This window comes from Numenius arquata, chromosome 25 (assembly GCF_964106895.1).
Source record: "Numenius arquata chromosome 25, bNumArq3.hap1.1, whole genome shotgun sequence".
NCBI classification, from domain to species: Eukaryota; Metazoa; Chordata; class Aves; order Charadriiformes; family Scolopacidae; genus Numenius; species Numenius arquata.
This window is the reverse complement of record NC_133600.1, coordinates 4260822-4276744: the sequence shown is the minus strand read 5'-3', so window position 1 is coordinate 4276744 and position 15923 is coordinate 4260822. Positions and strand designations below refer to the sequence as shown.

The window sequence follows — 15923 nt, the reverse complement described above, 5'->3', positions numbered from 1 at the left end:
GGATTATTTCATACCATGAATGTCACTTGCAGTATAAATTAGAAAGTTAGCTGAGGAGTTCCTTGATGGCCGTGATCCTGAGAACTTCTTGCCCCGGTGGCGGGCCCCTGAGCCCTTCCCTTCCTCCCCAAGCCATAGCGCTCACAGTGTCCCACACTGGCTATCCCTGCTGGGAACGCACAGCCTCCTGCTGAGGGAATGGGCTCAGTATAATCTTCTTATATTTTATATTGTCTGTATCAGGAATAGTGGGGTGAGCAGAACTAGGGAAGTGATTGTCCCCCTGTACTGGGCACTGGTGAGGCCCCACCTCGAATACTGTGTCCAGTTTTGGGGCTGGAGCGAGTCCAGAGAAAGGCAACGGAGCTGGTGAGGGGTCTGGAGCACGAGTGTTGTGAGGAGAGGCTGAGGGAGCTGGGGGTGTTCAGCCTGGAGAAAAGGAGGCTGAGGGGAGACCTTCTCACTCTCTACAACTCCCTGAAAGGAGGGTGTAGCCAGGGGGGGGTCGGTCTCTTCTCCCAAGGAACAGGTGATGGGACAAGAGGAAATGGCCTCAAGTTGCGCCAGGAGAGGTTTAGGATGGATATGAGGAAAAATTTCTTCCCTGAAAGGATTGTCGAGCCTTGGAAGAGGCTGCCCAGGACAGTGGTGGAGTCGCCATCCCTGGAGGTATTTAAAAGCCGGGCAGACGTGGTGCTGAGGGGTATCGTTTAGTGGTGGTTTTGGCAGTGTTGGGTTGATGGTTGGACTCGATGATTGTGAAGGTCCCTTCTAACCCAGACGATTCTATGATTCTGTATTGGTATCGATGTTGGTTCTTTAGTATTATTAACGTTAATTATGCAGTCTTACTCTATTAAACCTGTTTCTATTTCAGCCCTCGGGTTTCCTTGTTTTTTCCCCAGTTTCCCCGGGTGGGGAGAGGTCATGGGGTGACAGTCATTGGCCGTCCTTCGTTCCTCGCTTGGTGCCGCGGGGAGCGCCATTCCCGGTTCCCCGAGGGGGCCGGCGGTGGCCGTTCGTCCTATTCCTCCGGGCCGCCAGGGGGCGCTCTGCTCCCCTGAAGCTGGAGGGGGGCGGTGCTGCGCCTGCGCGGCGGTTCGAACGGGATGGCGGCTGAGGCGGCGGCTGGGTGAGAAGACAGGCGGCTAAATGGCGTTTCCTCCCCCGCCTTCTCACCCTTTGTCATCTTTCGCTCTGTCTTTGCAGAATGTCGGCGCTGGAGAGCGACTCCAGTACTGTGGCGGAGGACGAAGAAGTGTCTAAAAGCAGGCGGAGAGGTAGCCGCGGGGTGAGGGGGAGCCCCCGCTCCCGCTGAGGCGGGAAGCCCCGGCGGCGGGCCCGGCTGAGGTCTCTTTGCTCCTTCTTCAGGAAAAAGAATCGTGAAGTCTCGCTACCTGCAGTACGATAAGAAAAACGCCGAGAAGGTACTTGGCCGCCTCGCTGCTGGGCTCAGGGGCCGCTCAGCCAAGGGTAGGAATAGTCTGAGGGGCGGCTCGGATGTGTGGCAGCGAGATCTAAGCCAAAAAAAAAAAGGGCTCTGCTAAGGTTATGAGGGAGATCTGGACCGGGATAGGAATTTGGGGCTGTACTTGGGTGACTTGCAAAGCACCAAAGACACCCTGGGATTGTAGTTTTTTGCTGTCAGCGTTAAAGTTGGCGGTAAGATGTATTGCTGGGCATGGTTACTGCTTATGTTCAGTCTTTTCTGTTTCTTGGTTGTCAGGATACTTCAAATTTCTTTTCAACGTCTGCTGTGAAATCATCTGCAACTGAATCAAGATCAGTTCTTCCTCAGAAATGTAAAACTTCTGCTGGTAGGTTTCACCGGAAGAATTTAAAAGTTATTCTTTTGCAAATTTGTATTTCCAACCTGTGGAACTCGTAACAACTCTAAAATGAGGTTAAGAGATGGTATTTTGTATTACTTGCATCACTGCTATTTATTATCTGTATACAAAGGGAATTAAGAAACTTGATGTGAGATTAAGAGGTGTAAACTGAAGTGCATTAAACTCTTGGCTGGACATTCTGATAGAAAACTAATTTGGAATTCAGTAATTGTATTGTCTAAAATAAGCATATCCCTTGCCTTCTGCACAAGGCTTTCAATTATTCTTTTACTATGGGCTCACCATTGCTCTGCTTATTTTTATTTAATCTTTTTAATAAGCCCAGTGTAAGTGACTGAAAGTCCCTCTCTGCAAGACAGTCTTTTCTTTTTTTCTTCTTTTTTTTTTTTTTGCGGGAATTACAATAAAATGTAAGACCTTAATTTGTCTTGTAAATCCTGAGGAAATAACGTTATTCCCTTTTTGCATCTGAGTGTTGTTGTTGAACTGTGAAATATTTAGGAGGAGAACATTCTGAACTACTTTGTCTCTAGGTAAGTCAGGGAGCATACACATGATGCATAGAAAGTAAATGTGTGGAAGTTTGCATAAGATTGCCAAGTATTAGTGAAAGAGTATATAATTGTGCAGAATCTGTTCTAATTCTTTTAGTTTGATAACAGCTTATTTCTTCAGGTATTGTCGATGGCTCATTAAATCAGAGTAGGTTTGGGAAAGGCGACTTGCAGTCCACTTTATTAAATGGAGATAAAATTAGTCTACCAGACTTTGACCTCTCAGCTATCAGTGGTAAGCATCTAATCATACTCAATTTCTTGTTTTATTATTTTTAATGTATGTGCTGTAACTTGATGATAAGTTACCCTTGTATCCTACTGTATTCACAGAAGGATGTTGTTAAATAAAGTGAATGTTATTTCAGTGTCTTTAAGCAGAGGTATTGAGACCTTCGAGGCTTGAATTGACCTCTCAATTTTTAGTATCTTTTGCGTGCTCTGTTCTTTTTGTTTAAGATCAAATATTAAAGAACAAAGTACACTCAACTCTTTGTTGCTATAGCAGATAGGTGTTAGATTATCAGCCCTTCTGAAAATTGTACTACATCTACCTGTAACTGCCACTTAAAGCTAAATGCCGATGTCATCCATATCTCATGAGTATCATCAGAGCCAGAAATAGAGCCTTCGAAGAACCTGATGGTATGTTGACCCACCCCATACACTTTGGTAGAAGAGAGCAATAACTTTTCTGTTGTGATACAGATAAAACTGTCTGCGAAAAGATTTCTGAGTCAGACTCTGCTTGCGAAGAAGATGCAGACTCAAATGAAGATTACGAAACAGCGGTGAGTCTCACTGCTTTCATTTTTAAAGAATGTTTGTTTTGAAATGTGTGAAACGAAGATTTTCTGTTTATCTTTAATCTTGATAACAATCTCAAGGTCCTGAGATGATCTAAAGCCTTCTGGCGGAAGTCAGAGGATAAGTCTGGTCAACTGCTAGTGATGTTTGTTTTGTTTATTGGATCTCTCAACACTGATCGAAGTTTTGCTTCCGTTTCTTATGGTAAAGAATCTGCTCCAATTGTAGCATCTCCTCAAGTCAATTCTATTTGTATTCCTGTCTGTATGTCCATATTTTTTAATTATATTTTGTTATCTTTAAATATTTTCTGAAATTTTTTGCTCAGAAAACTAACATTGATTCAACCAAATTTGAAGTGCCTTATTTAGAAATCTCATTCCATGTAGCACTGAAACTTCAAGTTCTCTACCAGTATTATGAAAATCTGCTGAAAATGTTATAAAAAATGGGGGAACAAAGAGGTATATTTAATTAACATGCATTATTTAAAAACCCACACTGTTTTCATCAAGCTGACCGTTGTTGATGATGATTCTGGGCACAAACTCAACTTTCAGTAATTTATTTAAATGTTGGAAAAAAAATTGATCTAGTATATTCTTTTATTTTCTGAAGGGAGAAGAGTCTGATGTTCTGGAAGTGCTGGAATCTCAGACACTGCTTTTAACTTACTTAAGAGGAAAGGTGAGTGTCAGTCAAGTATTTGGTATTTCAGATAAAAGAACTCGATATTAAGGAGCTGTTTAATTTCTCTCTATGCTTTCTGATCCATAAAAGTTTGATTTTTGTCACTTTATATGTTTGTGGTTGTAAAACTGTATGACTTGCTTTGAAAACTCTCTTGGAGAGAATTCAGTGCCCATTTATTAAGCTGGTGCTGGTTCCTTCTGAAGCAAGGGTATGCCGAAGTTTTGGGAATACCATGTTTGGAGTTCAAGGCTGTAGCAGTGGCTTAGTTCTTGGTTCACTCACTGCTGTAGATGTATATTTTTACTTTACAAAAAATATTACCAGGGGTGGGAGAAAAAGATGAACAGGGGCTTTAATGTAGTGTTCTATGTGTTCTTTAATGTTATTGCATGAGGTCTGTGATTCATTAATCGAAGCTCTTTGACCTCGTCTGAGGCTTACATTTGTTTATTCAGAATATATTAATTACTTAGGCGCATTACTTCAGTTGTGAATATTTTTTGGATGTAATAGGCAGCAAAAAATCTTGCTGAGGTAGAGAAAAAAGCGGAAAAAAACTTAATAACATTGTGTGAAGAAAAGGAGAGTCAACAGGAGAAGCTCTTCAAGTTGAAACGCGAAATTCTGCTCAATGAGACAGAGGAGAAACTTGATGATGTGTTAGACAAACAGGTAAGCTTTATTGCAATTTATGCTTCCCCTATATTTAAACAAGCTCACTTATGAAGTAGCCCTTTATTCAGGGAAGATTCCTCTGCTTCTGTGGCCTACTGGGGTACAGTTTTATACGTCTTAAACAAAATAAATATCTTTTTTTCTGTTGTGGCATGTAATGCTCTCTAGTAATCTAAGCAAATGCCTTTGTCACATTTTTGGTTGTCCCTTGTGGATACACAGGAAGGAGAAGTTAGAGGTATTAGACAAGGGGCAGCAGCAGTGCAGCGGTTGCCAGAGCAGTTTGCAGTTGATGCACAGGAGATGCAAGTGCCTTAAAACCACGTAAACATCCTGCAGTTGCGCAGTTACAGTTATGGCTGGAGCTGAGATGCTAACCCTTTGATGAGAAGTGAACATCTGTTCTTTCTTTGTCTTATTTTTATATGTTAGACAGCAATAGTTCTGGCCTGGTTGGAAGAAGGCAAGTTTCTAATAAATGATTAATTTTTTAATAATTAATTTTCAAAACTGAACCTATGTTTGCTTTTAACAAATATACGTTGCAAAAATTAAACAAGACTTTTGTCTCTTGGAGAATACACTGTTAACTACAGTGAAAGTATCAAATATAACACTTTGCCTGCTACGTTGCTGATACCTCGAGCTACAGTAACAAGGAAGCAGGTATTGACCTAGGCGTTTTGAGGTGGTAGAGGAAAGCTTATTAAACAGCATGATAGGGGTATCGTACCACAAATTTCTTGAATTCCACTGTCAACGAGCCTTTCAGAATCGTATTTGGGGTTTTTTTATAAATTCTTTTTCCGTATTGAGACGGGTCTGTACTAACAAAATGACTGCCTTTAAAGAAGTGTTGGTTCATCATGTGTCTTTTTCAGATGGAAGTACTTTCTCCCCTTGTTCTTGTTTGTGAACGGTTTAAAGAGCAATATAAAAGCTTTGCAGATTCCCTGGATGCCACTAGACATGAATTACCCATAAAGAATATTCACATAGAAGGAGATACGCTGACATTCCTTGGTATGAAAATTTGATTCGTGTGCTAAAATTCTTACATTGTTATTGCTGGATCTGTCTGTGGCCACTGGAGAAATGTTGTGTCCTCTTAGAGCTTGTATGGTCTCTGGGCTACAACATTAGTCATGTGTTTTGCTGTGAATAATTCTTGTCTGTTTAACCACTAAACTGCACTTGAACAAGTTTTTTATCCTACAGCAGGAAAAAAATTAGCTTTTGAAAATAGGGCAGTCTTCGTAGACACTTTCTTTAGCAAGTTCCTGTATCTTTTAGCTGTATTCATGGCATTCCTCCTCCTCCCTTGTTCTTCATGGGTAAGCAAGTTGTAGAGTTGTAGAAATACTTTTTGATCTCCTCTTGTTTCTGTGTTTAAGGGTTAAAGTCACGTTGGATAGACTTGGTTGTGTTTCCTGTAGCACTAGAGCTTAAAGACCTTGTGTGATGTCTTGAATCAGAGAATGTGTTTAGTAAATTAGTAATTGTGTTTTGTATTGCAGTCTGGACAAAAAGTTACATTTTTAAACAGCTGTTCTGTAAGAAATGAGATTCGTAAACCGTTTACAATAATCTTACTTATGCTTTAAAACAAATGGGAAAAGTGTTTTTGAAGAATACTTATTTTTGAGTGGTGAATGCTAAAGGAAAGGACCGAATGAATTTCATGTTGCGGGTACATGCCAATAGCAACATATGTAACTGGCCGGGGAATTTTGGGTGTTTAAAACTCTTTTTTTCTCTTGTATTTCTGTGTTGTAAAAATCTTTTATATACCCTAAATTGATTAGCAATTTTAGGAGCCTGTTGCTGGTGTTAGTCACAATAGTTAAAAATAATTCGGCTTTTGCAGTTTTCTCATGGTGTGTTTGTGAAAGCTGAACGAGCAGTAGTTTTCCATCATGTAGTTCACCTGTCTGTGTGTTTACTCCAGCTATTAAGTAGTCTCGTATTAATTGATGCCACTGCATACATTTTTGAGTAATATTTTTAACATCTCATATTGTAGGTGAATTACAAAAGCAGTTAACTATCACACAGGAGCTTCTGACAGAAGTTACGCCAAGCTACTCAGAAGAAAGTGCAAAAGCATGTAGCGTACTGAAAGATCTTAAAGAAACCTATCAGAAACTGGATAAAGACCTTCAAAGGTATTTACAACAGTCAGGTGAAAAGACTCATTGGCTAAATATTCAGAGGAAGATCTATAGATCTGGACAGAATATATCCAGAATGTAGATCGGAGGACTATTAATTGAGGGGATAGTAGAACTAAGTTTAATTCTGTTCATAGCCTACTCTCAGTTTACTTTGATTGTTGTACAATCAAAGTAAATATGCTTGAGGTTTTTCGTTTGCATATTCTAAGTGAACTACTTTAGTGTGCCATTCTCTCATTTTAGCTGAGAATTTCAGTGAGCAAGAGTAGCCCCGGTAAAGTGCAAATATGTAGGAGAGTGGAGAACTCCAGGAGACAGAAAGGTGAACTGGAAGCAGTATGTCTTAAATAATACCCATACCAATATAGCATCCTTTAGGAGGTACAAGGAGCACAGAAAAGGTCTTCTCCTCAAGTACTGTGTCAACAAATACAAAGTATCGCTGATAGATCATAAAGTCACACATCTTGTCGTGTAAACTTCCCCTTCTCTCCTCCAAATTCTAGCCTTTGGGAAGAAAATTCACATCTTGCATTTTTCTTCTGGTGGCTGCATGGTAGGAGAATGATGCGAATGTCCAGGCACATGGCCTTTGGGGTTAAGCAGAAGTTATTATCTTCCAGAGTAACTGATTTAACTTGCTTCATTTGTTCCAGGAGCTTCACACAAGTGCAGAACCTGGCGTATGAAGTTAGTAAAGAAGTTTCTCTGCGTAACCAAAGAATATGTGAAGAGAATTATGGACTAGATGTTGTGAAACACTGGTACTTCAACTAAGTTTATGTGTTGTTTTACTGACGGGTGGGTACTAAATCACTGCCAGCAGACTTGTTACCTTTTTATATCTTGTATGAACATATATGTTGTCCAAATTTCCAATTGTACCAGAACGTGAAACCAGCAGCATGTAGCCTTACAAATGTAGAAATAGAGTTTTCTTCTACATGCTGTCCCATAGGAGACATCTTTTTGGTTTTTTAACATGGATTTCTGTGACACCTTTCTCATCACTTTCTGCCTTGACAGTACTGAAAGGTAAATGAGAAGAAATTATATTCTTAGCAAATATGACGTATATGTTCTTAAATTTCTTGGGTTACTTTCTTGGAACTGGCTTCAAGTGCAGTGATTTGCATCGTTTCCCAAAGTGGTGTTCCTTAGAGGGCAACATACAGAATATAGATGCGGAATTGTGTATGTGGTACTGTGTGTTTGCTGATCTCATCAGGAGGATCTGTAGGAACGTACAGTGTGATTATTGGTCACTCGGTGAACAGCTTCTAGAGGAGAAGAGCTCTTAATTGTCCCTTCTGGATTTGCTGAGAGGAAAAGCTGTGTGGGTAGCAAGTAATGAGGCTGAGGATTGGAAGGACCCTGGTCACTTGTAACAAGTGAAAAGTTTTGGTAGCTTGTTGCCTAATTGTCTTGGAAACAAATTAGTAAAATCATAAATGCTTTTGTATTAACCTGACACCTTCTTCTTAAGGACTTTATTATTTAAAAAAAAAATAAAGACTGCTGCAATATCAATAGTCTTCATGTTTGAATGTCTTTACTGATCTGCTACAGCAGCTTTTGTTTCCATCTGGGTTTACACACAATGTATGCAGTGATGGACTTGTAAGCGCTCTCCAGTCCCAATGGCAAGCCATGACCTACTGGCACCCAGAGGGCTGAGGAAGACTCTGAATGTGGAGAGAAACCTCAGACCTAACTAATGAGTAAGTGCCTGAGAGTGTGGTCTTGTCATGAACACACTTGCCAGACGTGGCAGGCTTTTTCAATTTGCTTTCCATTTTTATACAAAGAATTCATTTAGCTCTGAAAGATCTACTGTATCCTGTATTTTTTTTTATTTTTTTTTACCTGTTGAACCTCTTTCTGTGGTGGTTTTTCAAAATTTTTGCTTTGTGTTGTCTGCATAGTGGTTTCTGGCTTAAGCTGGGTCTGTAAAGCTTCTTAGAGTATTCTCCTTGCCCTCCTTGAAGTGCTATTCAGGCTTTCTTCCTGGTATTAACTAAGGGTCTAACTAGATTCTTATCTCCTCTCATTAAAAATTGGGAGCAAATTAAGCTATAGTAACTGTATTAGTAAGATGTGCCGTGCACTGGATGAGAAGTCAATATAGAACAAACTGTTAAGACCCTCCTTGTAAATAATATCAGTGTCATTCTTTTCACAGCTACTTACCCATGAGCCGGTAGGAGAGCGATGAGTAGTTTTTAAGATACTCACCTGTTATTTCTTCTTCCTCAAACGTGTTAGATGGACTGCACCTCATAGTCCGCCTGTGTGTGCTGCCGTTCAGCCCGTGAGCCGTAGGTGCTGCGCAGGATCGTGCTCTGGGCCAGGAAACACGAGCTGCACGTACGCAGTTGGCCACTGGATGGGGTACTTTGCTAAGCAGTCAAGTCATGGGTTAGCTGCTAATTAGTACTCTTCATTTTTGGTGGATGGAGATGGCAGTAGGAAGGCTCTGGTGTGATGAAACTGCTGGTCAAACAACCGTTTTTCCTAGGTTTAGGTTATTGCTAGGATGTGTGTCCTCATGCCTTCAGCCTGCTTGTGCTGTGTCATTCTGAGATTCAGGAAGAGGGGCCTTAAATATAAGGAGGAGGGATGAAGCAAAAATCAGGTTTATAGTGTCTTGGTAATTTTGTCTCTGCACAGACACAGGTCAGAATGTCTTTTCTAGGATGTCTTGATGGTGGACCTCATTGCTGGTCTAAAAAAGTAGTTAATTTTTTTTTAAGAAATACTTAAAATTAAACCCATGCTCTTCAGTCAAGTGACTTTCTACCACTGAGATGCTATTGTGTGTATATTTATACATACCCAAATGTTACTTAAGCAACAGACAGCAATACAAATATTCGCTATGAAGTGAAGTGGAATGCAGTTAGTTCTCTTCCCTGAAGAAGGGGTGACGGTGAAGGGTTCTGCTTGCTGTGATCAGAGTTAAAGGCTCGAAATCTTTGGGGGAAGTAGTTCGGCCTTGCTGCTGCAGGTGGCGGTCACTGTCCATACAAGGAGCCTAAGGCAAAGTGGGAGTCCTGGAGCTAAAGGCCAACTGCCTGTGCAAAACAATAAAGTGCTTCGGTTGCACGCTCAGTTGTTTCAGAAGAATCCTAGGCATTGATTTGAGCATTCTGGCCGTTCTTTTCCTTAAACTGTGCACTTGTGTAATTCTTTGTAGAAATGGTAGAACACGTGTTAGCTAAAGAAGCTCAGCCTCTCCAGAAACGGGTTTTAAACAGTTTTGAACTGAGACTTTTCCATCTTGATTTTCCTGAATATTCTTTCGAAGTGGTTCTGTTTTGGCTCTTTGCAGGAGTGTTTTAGGCTCCTCCACCTTGGAATGGCCACAGACATTGGATGCTCTCATGTTGGACACTGTACAAACAACAACAACAAAGAACTGCAAAATCACTGGAGCAGGAGCTAAGCAGATGTGACACCACTTATTTTGTATTTTCCACTTATTTTGTGACAATGTCACGTGCTCTGAATCAGTTGGAATCTGAAACAACTTAAGGGCTCTTTTTATTCAGGTTATCAATCTCTTCTTGGTTATTTTTTGTTGTTTTGTTTTTGACCTAGAATTATCAGTGTTCTCCCTTCTGTAATTTGTATCAATGTAGACATACATTCTGTCTGAACTTGCGACATACTTTAATTACCTATGTATTCATCTTTTAGGCCAGAAGTTGACTGATTTGTGTGTCCTAACGTGCTTTTTTGGGAGGGTGGGGGGAGTGGGGCTTTTTTTCTTTTCCTGAAAGTAATTGTGAAAAGATCCAGCCGGGTCTGAGAGCCTGGGTGGGAGGGGGAGAGTACAGAAATGTAAGTACTTGTGCCCTGCACAGTTCTTTTAATTGTCTAAAAAGCAGTTGGCAAAGATAATTCTAAGCTGGGTTTGCGCTGCAGAGATTGCCCTGCCTGGATTCTGGCATTTCTTGGGGAGCTCTGACCACATTCTCTTTGGTTACACTGCTCTTGCCTGACTGTTTTGACCACCGGCTCAGGAGGGCTGAGTCAAAGCATTTTTTGCCATAATTCCTGTGCTCTCCGCGACAGAGTCACCAGGGGTGAATGTGAGGGAGCATCCCTGGTGCCGATGGTGCGCTATGGCGGAGCTGCAGCCCAGGAGATAACCGAGGCCCGTTTGTCTCTTCGCCACCACCCCCAACCCTACAATTCTTTGTTCGCACTGGCTTCAAATAGAGTTGATTCTTTGCTCGTCAACAGCAAGTAAAGCAGCTCATGACCCCAGCAGATGTTTCTGCGTTTTAGGCTAATGAGAACTTATTGGATTACTGCAGTCTTCCCTGCCTCGGAGTAAATACCATTTTGTTGGAGATCCGGAAACTCGTACTGAATATGATAAACAAACTGCTGGCTGGACTGTGATTGCCAGGACATGAAAAGAGTTCCACAGCAGCAGAGGATCTAACAGCTCTGAAATGCACCACTGAGTCACACCAATTAAGAGCATTTCCAGTGATTATGTGAGCATTCCTGTTCAACTCACAGAAATGATTTTAGGTTGTTCCTTCCGCTACATTTGTGTGGTCTGTAGGGCAAGCACGAGGACGGACGCCTAGGTTTGCAGAGTGCTCTCAAATGCCTCTGATGGGTTTCTTTTAAAATATTTCTGTGATAATGTATATGTAAGACCTATCAAGTTTCCTGCTTTTTCAAGATCTTAAATTTAATACGTTAGGGAAGCAAACACAATTTGCCTCTTAAGATATAACTAATTTTTTGTTTATAGAGATAGCGTGTGTTTGGAGATGGCCTGTAGGATATCAGAAGTTAATTCCTTGTTTTAATATCTACTGCATGTGGGGGCGGGAAGTTAAACAGCTCATGGAACGGTAGAGTTTTCAGGACTAATACCCAAAAAGATACTCTGTTGGTGGCACTTAATCCTTTCAGCACTCAGGCTTTGTTGTGTATTTCTTCAGACCTTTTTAGACAGTATTTCAGTAAGTGAAACAGTAAACAAGTAACTACAGGAGAGCGAACTTGTCCCCAGCTCAACCAGGAGGAAACTTACTTAGCCTGACTATAGAGCAACGTTGATGCACTTCTACAGCATCACTGTGTAACCGGCAGGGTAAGCATAGTGTCTGTATAGGCAGTACCCAAAGATGTTGAGAGCCCTTAACCCTTTCTTGCTAACTTTTTTTTTTTTTCTTGAGAAACATGCCTAATTGAATTTTCTCAAATTAATATGTTTTGTGTGATAAAAGGACACCTCTACCTCTTCCTAGTTCTTTATAAAGATGTCCAGCTGAAGATTTCAAAACCTCTCTAGATTCCTTATTTATGTATAGAACTTCCACCAAACACTAGACTATGCACAAACTTCTATCGCTCATATGTAGAGGCTGAATAGAAAACTGGGAAGTAATTTCTTACTAAATGTCTTAATGACAGCCACTTCTGATTAAGCACAGTGCTCTATTCCTGTTCTAAATGAGCATCTGCCCATATTAATGATTTCTTAGTGCTATTTCAGTCATTTTGTCGGGAATTAAGATGTTATACTGCTCTGAAAGATCAGCCTCTCCTGTTCTGTAGATGATTAATAGGCATTTTTGACAGAACTACTTAGTAATTATATTCTCAATATCATTATTATGCGGTTATATGATACTCGGATTATATTCTTATTTTGAATGTGCTCTTTAATTAACCTTTCCTTGTAATTTTGTTCTAGAGATGCTTGTATTGCCAGGAGGCAGGATCGGTCTTGTTTCTACCACCCTGTCTCTGGACTGATGTTGTAGTTTCTGTAAAAGACACTCTCCCCGTTGCTGGTAAGCTTTTGTACTCCTGGGGCAAAGCCAGTGGGACGCTCATTTCGCACTGATCGGTTTCTACGTCAGATATCTCTGGCTAACAGGAAGGACGTGTCACAAAAACACTAAGGGAGAACAAAACTTGAAGTTAAAGAAATGGGTGTGGGTGTTTTTTTACCATTAATATAATGCTGTAAAAATTAACTAAGACCCTATTCTTGTCTGGTGGTATGTAATGACTGACACACGTTTTTCCATTGGGAAGGGGGGGACAAATGATTCTGGCTTCCCTAAAGCTGATGATTTGTCTGTTTTTGATTTTTTCACCCACCTTCTACTGAAATCTAGTGCATACAGGACTTATTGCAAAACTAATAATTAATAGCCTCATTTTTTACTGCACTGTCTTATGTGCACAATTCATGCACGTATTCTCAAAATCTTTGATCTCCTTTAGGTCTGGTCATCTCTGTGACAAGGTAGGGATAACACTCAAGCTGAGACAGTTAACAAGGGCTAATTATTAGGGGTGTGATCCTACCACTTGATTCTTAAGTGGTCTTATTGACTTGAATTCTGTAATTAAGGGGAAAAAGCAAAAGGAGACACAGCTGAGAGTTGCAGTACTCAAACATTAGTATTATTCAAAGCTTAGTGTTAACTCTTTTTTTTTTTGTTTGACAAATACCTGTCTGATAATTTTAACATTGCACATAGTTTATTTACTAAGTAGATGGGACGTGGGGTGGATTCTTTCTTCTGCAGAGTAATTATGAGAGTGTACAAGTGGTCAGGATATAAATTAGATTGTCGGAACCAATATAGAAATATTCACACCTTCTTCTGTAACCTGGGGTCCCTCCCTCACCTTTCTGACACACCAGTAAAGCCATACCAATCCCCTGCATGCTTGCAACCTGGACAACTGCCTGAGATTCCTAAAATTTCACGAGGAGCAGAATTACGTTTTTTGTAAACGAAATAAAAATCTGAGCTATGCACCGTGCAAGCGGTGGGTGAATATGGCCCATAGATTTGACTGATGAATAGTTTTTATACATAAGCAGTTCTTACAGAACTTCCTTTAAACTCCTAACTATTACCAGATGTGGGTTGCAGGCGGCTGCTGGAATTCCAACACCTGTTGCATCACACTGAATAGGATTCATTTTGGCAGGCACAGAAAATTCCATTTCAGTAACTAAATAGTTTGAAATGATATCTAAAGCCTCTTTTTTTTTTTTTTTTTTTCAGACCAAGCTGATTCTAGGGTTATTTACAGGATTGCACATACTTTCGTAATTAGAAGATGGTTTGCAGTCTTTAGAGACTGTAATTGCCTGATATTTCTTGTAGTCAGTAAATATCAAATAGAAAATCTTCCATTTGAAAGAAATCTCTCCTTTTAAAAAAGCTACCAATGATTTAAAAGGGCCGTAATCCTCATAATGATAGTTTCTAACTATGATTTCTGAAACATAGAAAAACACAGTTTTGTGTTCAAAAATATTCCAGGAAAATGCTGGAGCTGATGGAGCTCCATTTTAAAAGTGTGCTCTGCTGCGTTCATTCATCAATTCCTTGCTGAGTCGTGTTGCTTTTTCGAAGTCCTTACCCAGAGCTTTTTCCAAGATAAAATGTGGATGGATATTTAGTGGCACTTTGCATTTTTTTGGTTCGTACCCCATAGATCTCAGGCATGACTCTGTGGGGAACCATTTGTGGCTCTGCTCTATAAAGACGGATGGGTGATTAAGTGTAGAGAGAATTATCTTTTTGAAAGCATGATGCCGTTTCACCCGAAACATACCTGCTCTCTACACGAGTGTTGCCAAAATCATTGTTTTGATTGGTGAGGTATTGTACCTCAGTTATTGGCTGCTGTACCATGAGAACAGCAGAGGTGTTTCATTTTCGTTTTGTCTCCTTATTGTCTTTAATTGGAGGACTCCAACATGCTCTTATGTGTCACCCTTAGGAAGGAGGCTAAGGTTAGTGTTGTTCCTCTGCAGACAGGAAAATATTGAGGCACACGGGGTGCTGTGGATGGATCTGAGAAAGCGATGAAGCTGAAAAAGAATTTGGAATTGCCAGATTTTGCTTTGTCTCTGGATGTTTCGGTTTGTCTCAGTAACAAAACCCTCAGACGTTCCCACTTCAATGTAGTTTCTAGTAAGTTGCTTCTCCTAAAGCCTTGCTGGTTTGCTTGGGAAGTGATCTCTATAGTTCTAGAGTCTGAATGAGTTTGAATAAACTGAAGATAAATGCGGCAGTAAGGAAGAATACACTCTGTTACATTTAGACAACCCAGCTATTTCCATTTCCATTAAGTTTCAAAGGCCAAGCTGTGTTATAAAACACAGTTATTTTATTAAGAGTATTGTAAAGTGAAGTCCAAGCTAGGTTTGACAGAGTTGGTGCAAGTAAGCGTTGATCTCGGTGCTGTAGTTGAAGAAATAGTATGGAGAAAGATAAAACCAATGTTCTAGTGAAATGTTTGTAGAAAAACACAACTCTTAAAAAATCTGGACGATGGGCATTATTTAATTCCATGTGAAACCAGTGTGAGGTCAGTTGAACTGACGTCACCCCAAAGAAGACTAGTGCAAGGTTTGTGGAGAGTGTTCGTGTCTTAAACTAATCAACATCATCTAAGAAAATACATTCCCTGTTCTTACAGATCCTGCCTCACTTGTATCCGTGACCGTCGTGGCTAGTATGAGGCAGCACACAGCTAGTACAGCTCCTGGCACAGGAGGAACAGCACCATTTGAGTGCAATTATACATTACTGAGGAAGGGGAGGTCAGAGGAAAAACCCTGTATACTCGAAAGATGGAGAGAAAAGATGTGTTAGGAGGGCCTCTTTTTGACGTCATGCTTTTTTGCACGTGTCTTCAATTTTTGGGCAAACAAAAGGGTCCCTTGGTAGCTCTCGTAGTGATGGTTTGTCATGTGAAGATACGTGAGCAATGAAGTGAGCGGGAGAGGAGCAGTTGTGCTTAAATAGCACAGCAGCAAGCAAAAGGGATTCAGCTCATGGAATATTAAAAGCTGAAAGCTGCTCCAAGACATTCTGCAACTCCTCCCCACAGATGAGCTATAGCTAGAAAAATCCTATTAAAAAAAAATAAAAATAACCTTGCCCAAGGTGGTGAACAATCCTTAAAAACTTCTCGTTGGGTAGAGAGGGCATAATTCCGATGTTCTTACTGTACTGAATAAAATTCCTTCAGTTCTCCACCCTGATCTTAACAATTGGGGCAAGTCTTAAAACAGCATCTGTAGACAAACATTAGTCAAGGATTGTTGACATAATAAGAGTGGTTTAAATAGGGGATTTCTTTAAAACCTTCCAAAT

At 40.5% G+C, this 15923-nt stretch overlaps 1 protein-coding gene across 1 annotated transcript; it reads left to right on the top strand.

Annotated features, from left to right (window-relative positions):
- The first annotated feature begins 1087 nt into the window (after window positions 1-1087).
- On the top strand, window positions 1088-8285 carry HAUS8 (HAUS augmin like complex subunit 8). Its single transcript, XM_074163771.1, has 11 exons — window positions 1088-1132; window positions 1210-1280; window positions 1372-1427; window positions 1727-1817; window positions 2529-2642; window positions 3116-3198; window positions 3833-3901; window positions 4421-4579; window positions 5464-5605; window positions 6606-6747; window positions 7413-8285. The coding sequence occupies exons 1-11, from the start codon at window positions 1110-1112 to the stop codon at window positions 7531-7533; spliced, it is 1071 nt and encodes a 356-aa protein (XP_074019872.1). The 5' UTR covers window positions 1088-1109; the 3' UTR covers window positions 7534-8285.
- Window positions 8286-15923: the final 7638 nt, after the last annotated feature.

Coding starts and splice junctions, on each gene's coding strand:
- HAUS8 (XM_074163771.1), top strand. CDS start 1,110: ATGGCGGCTGAGGCGGCGGCTGG. Junction 1,133..1,209: donor GCGGCTGAGGCGGCGGCTGG/GTGAGAAGACAG, acceptor CTGTCTTTGCAG/AATGTCGGCGCTGGAGAGCG. Junction 4,580..5,463: donor ATGATGTGTTAGACAAACAG/GTAAGCTTTATT, acceptor TGTCTTTTTCAG/ATGGAAGTACTTTCTCCCCT.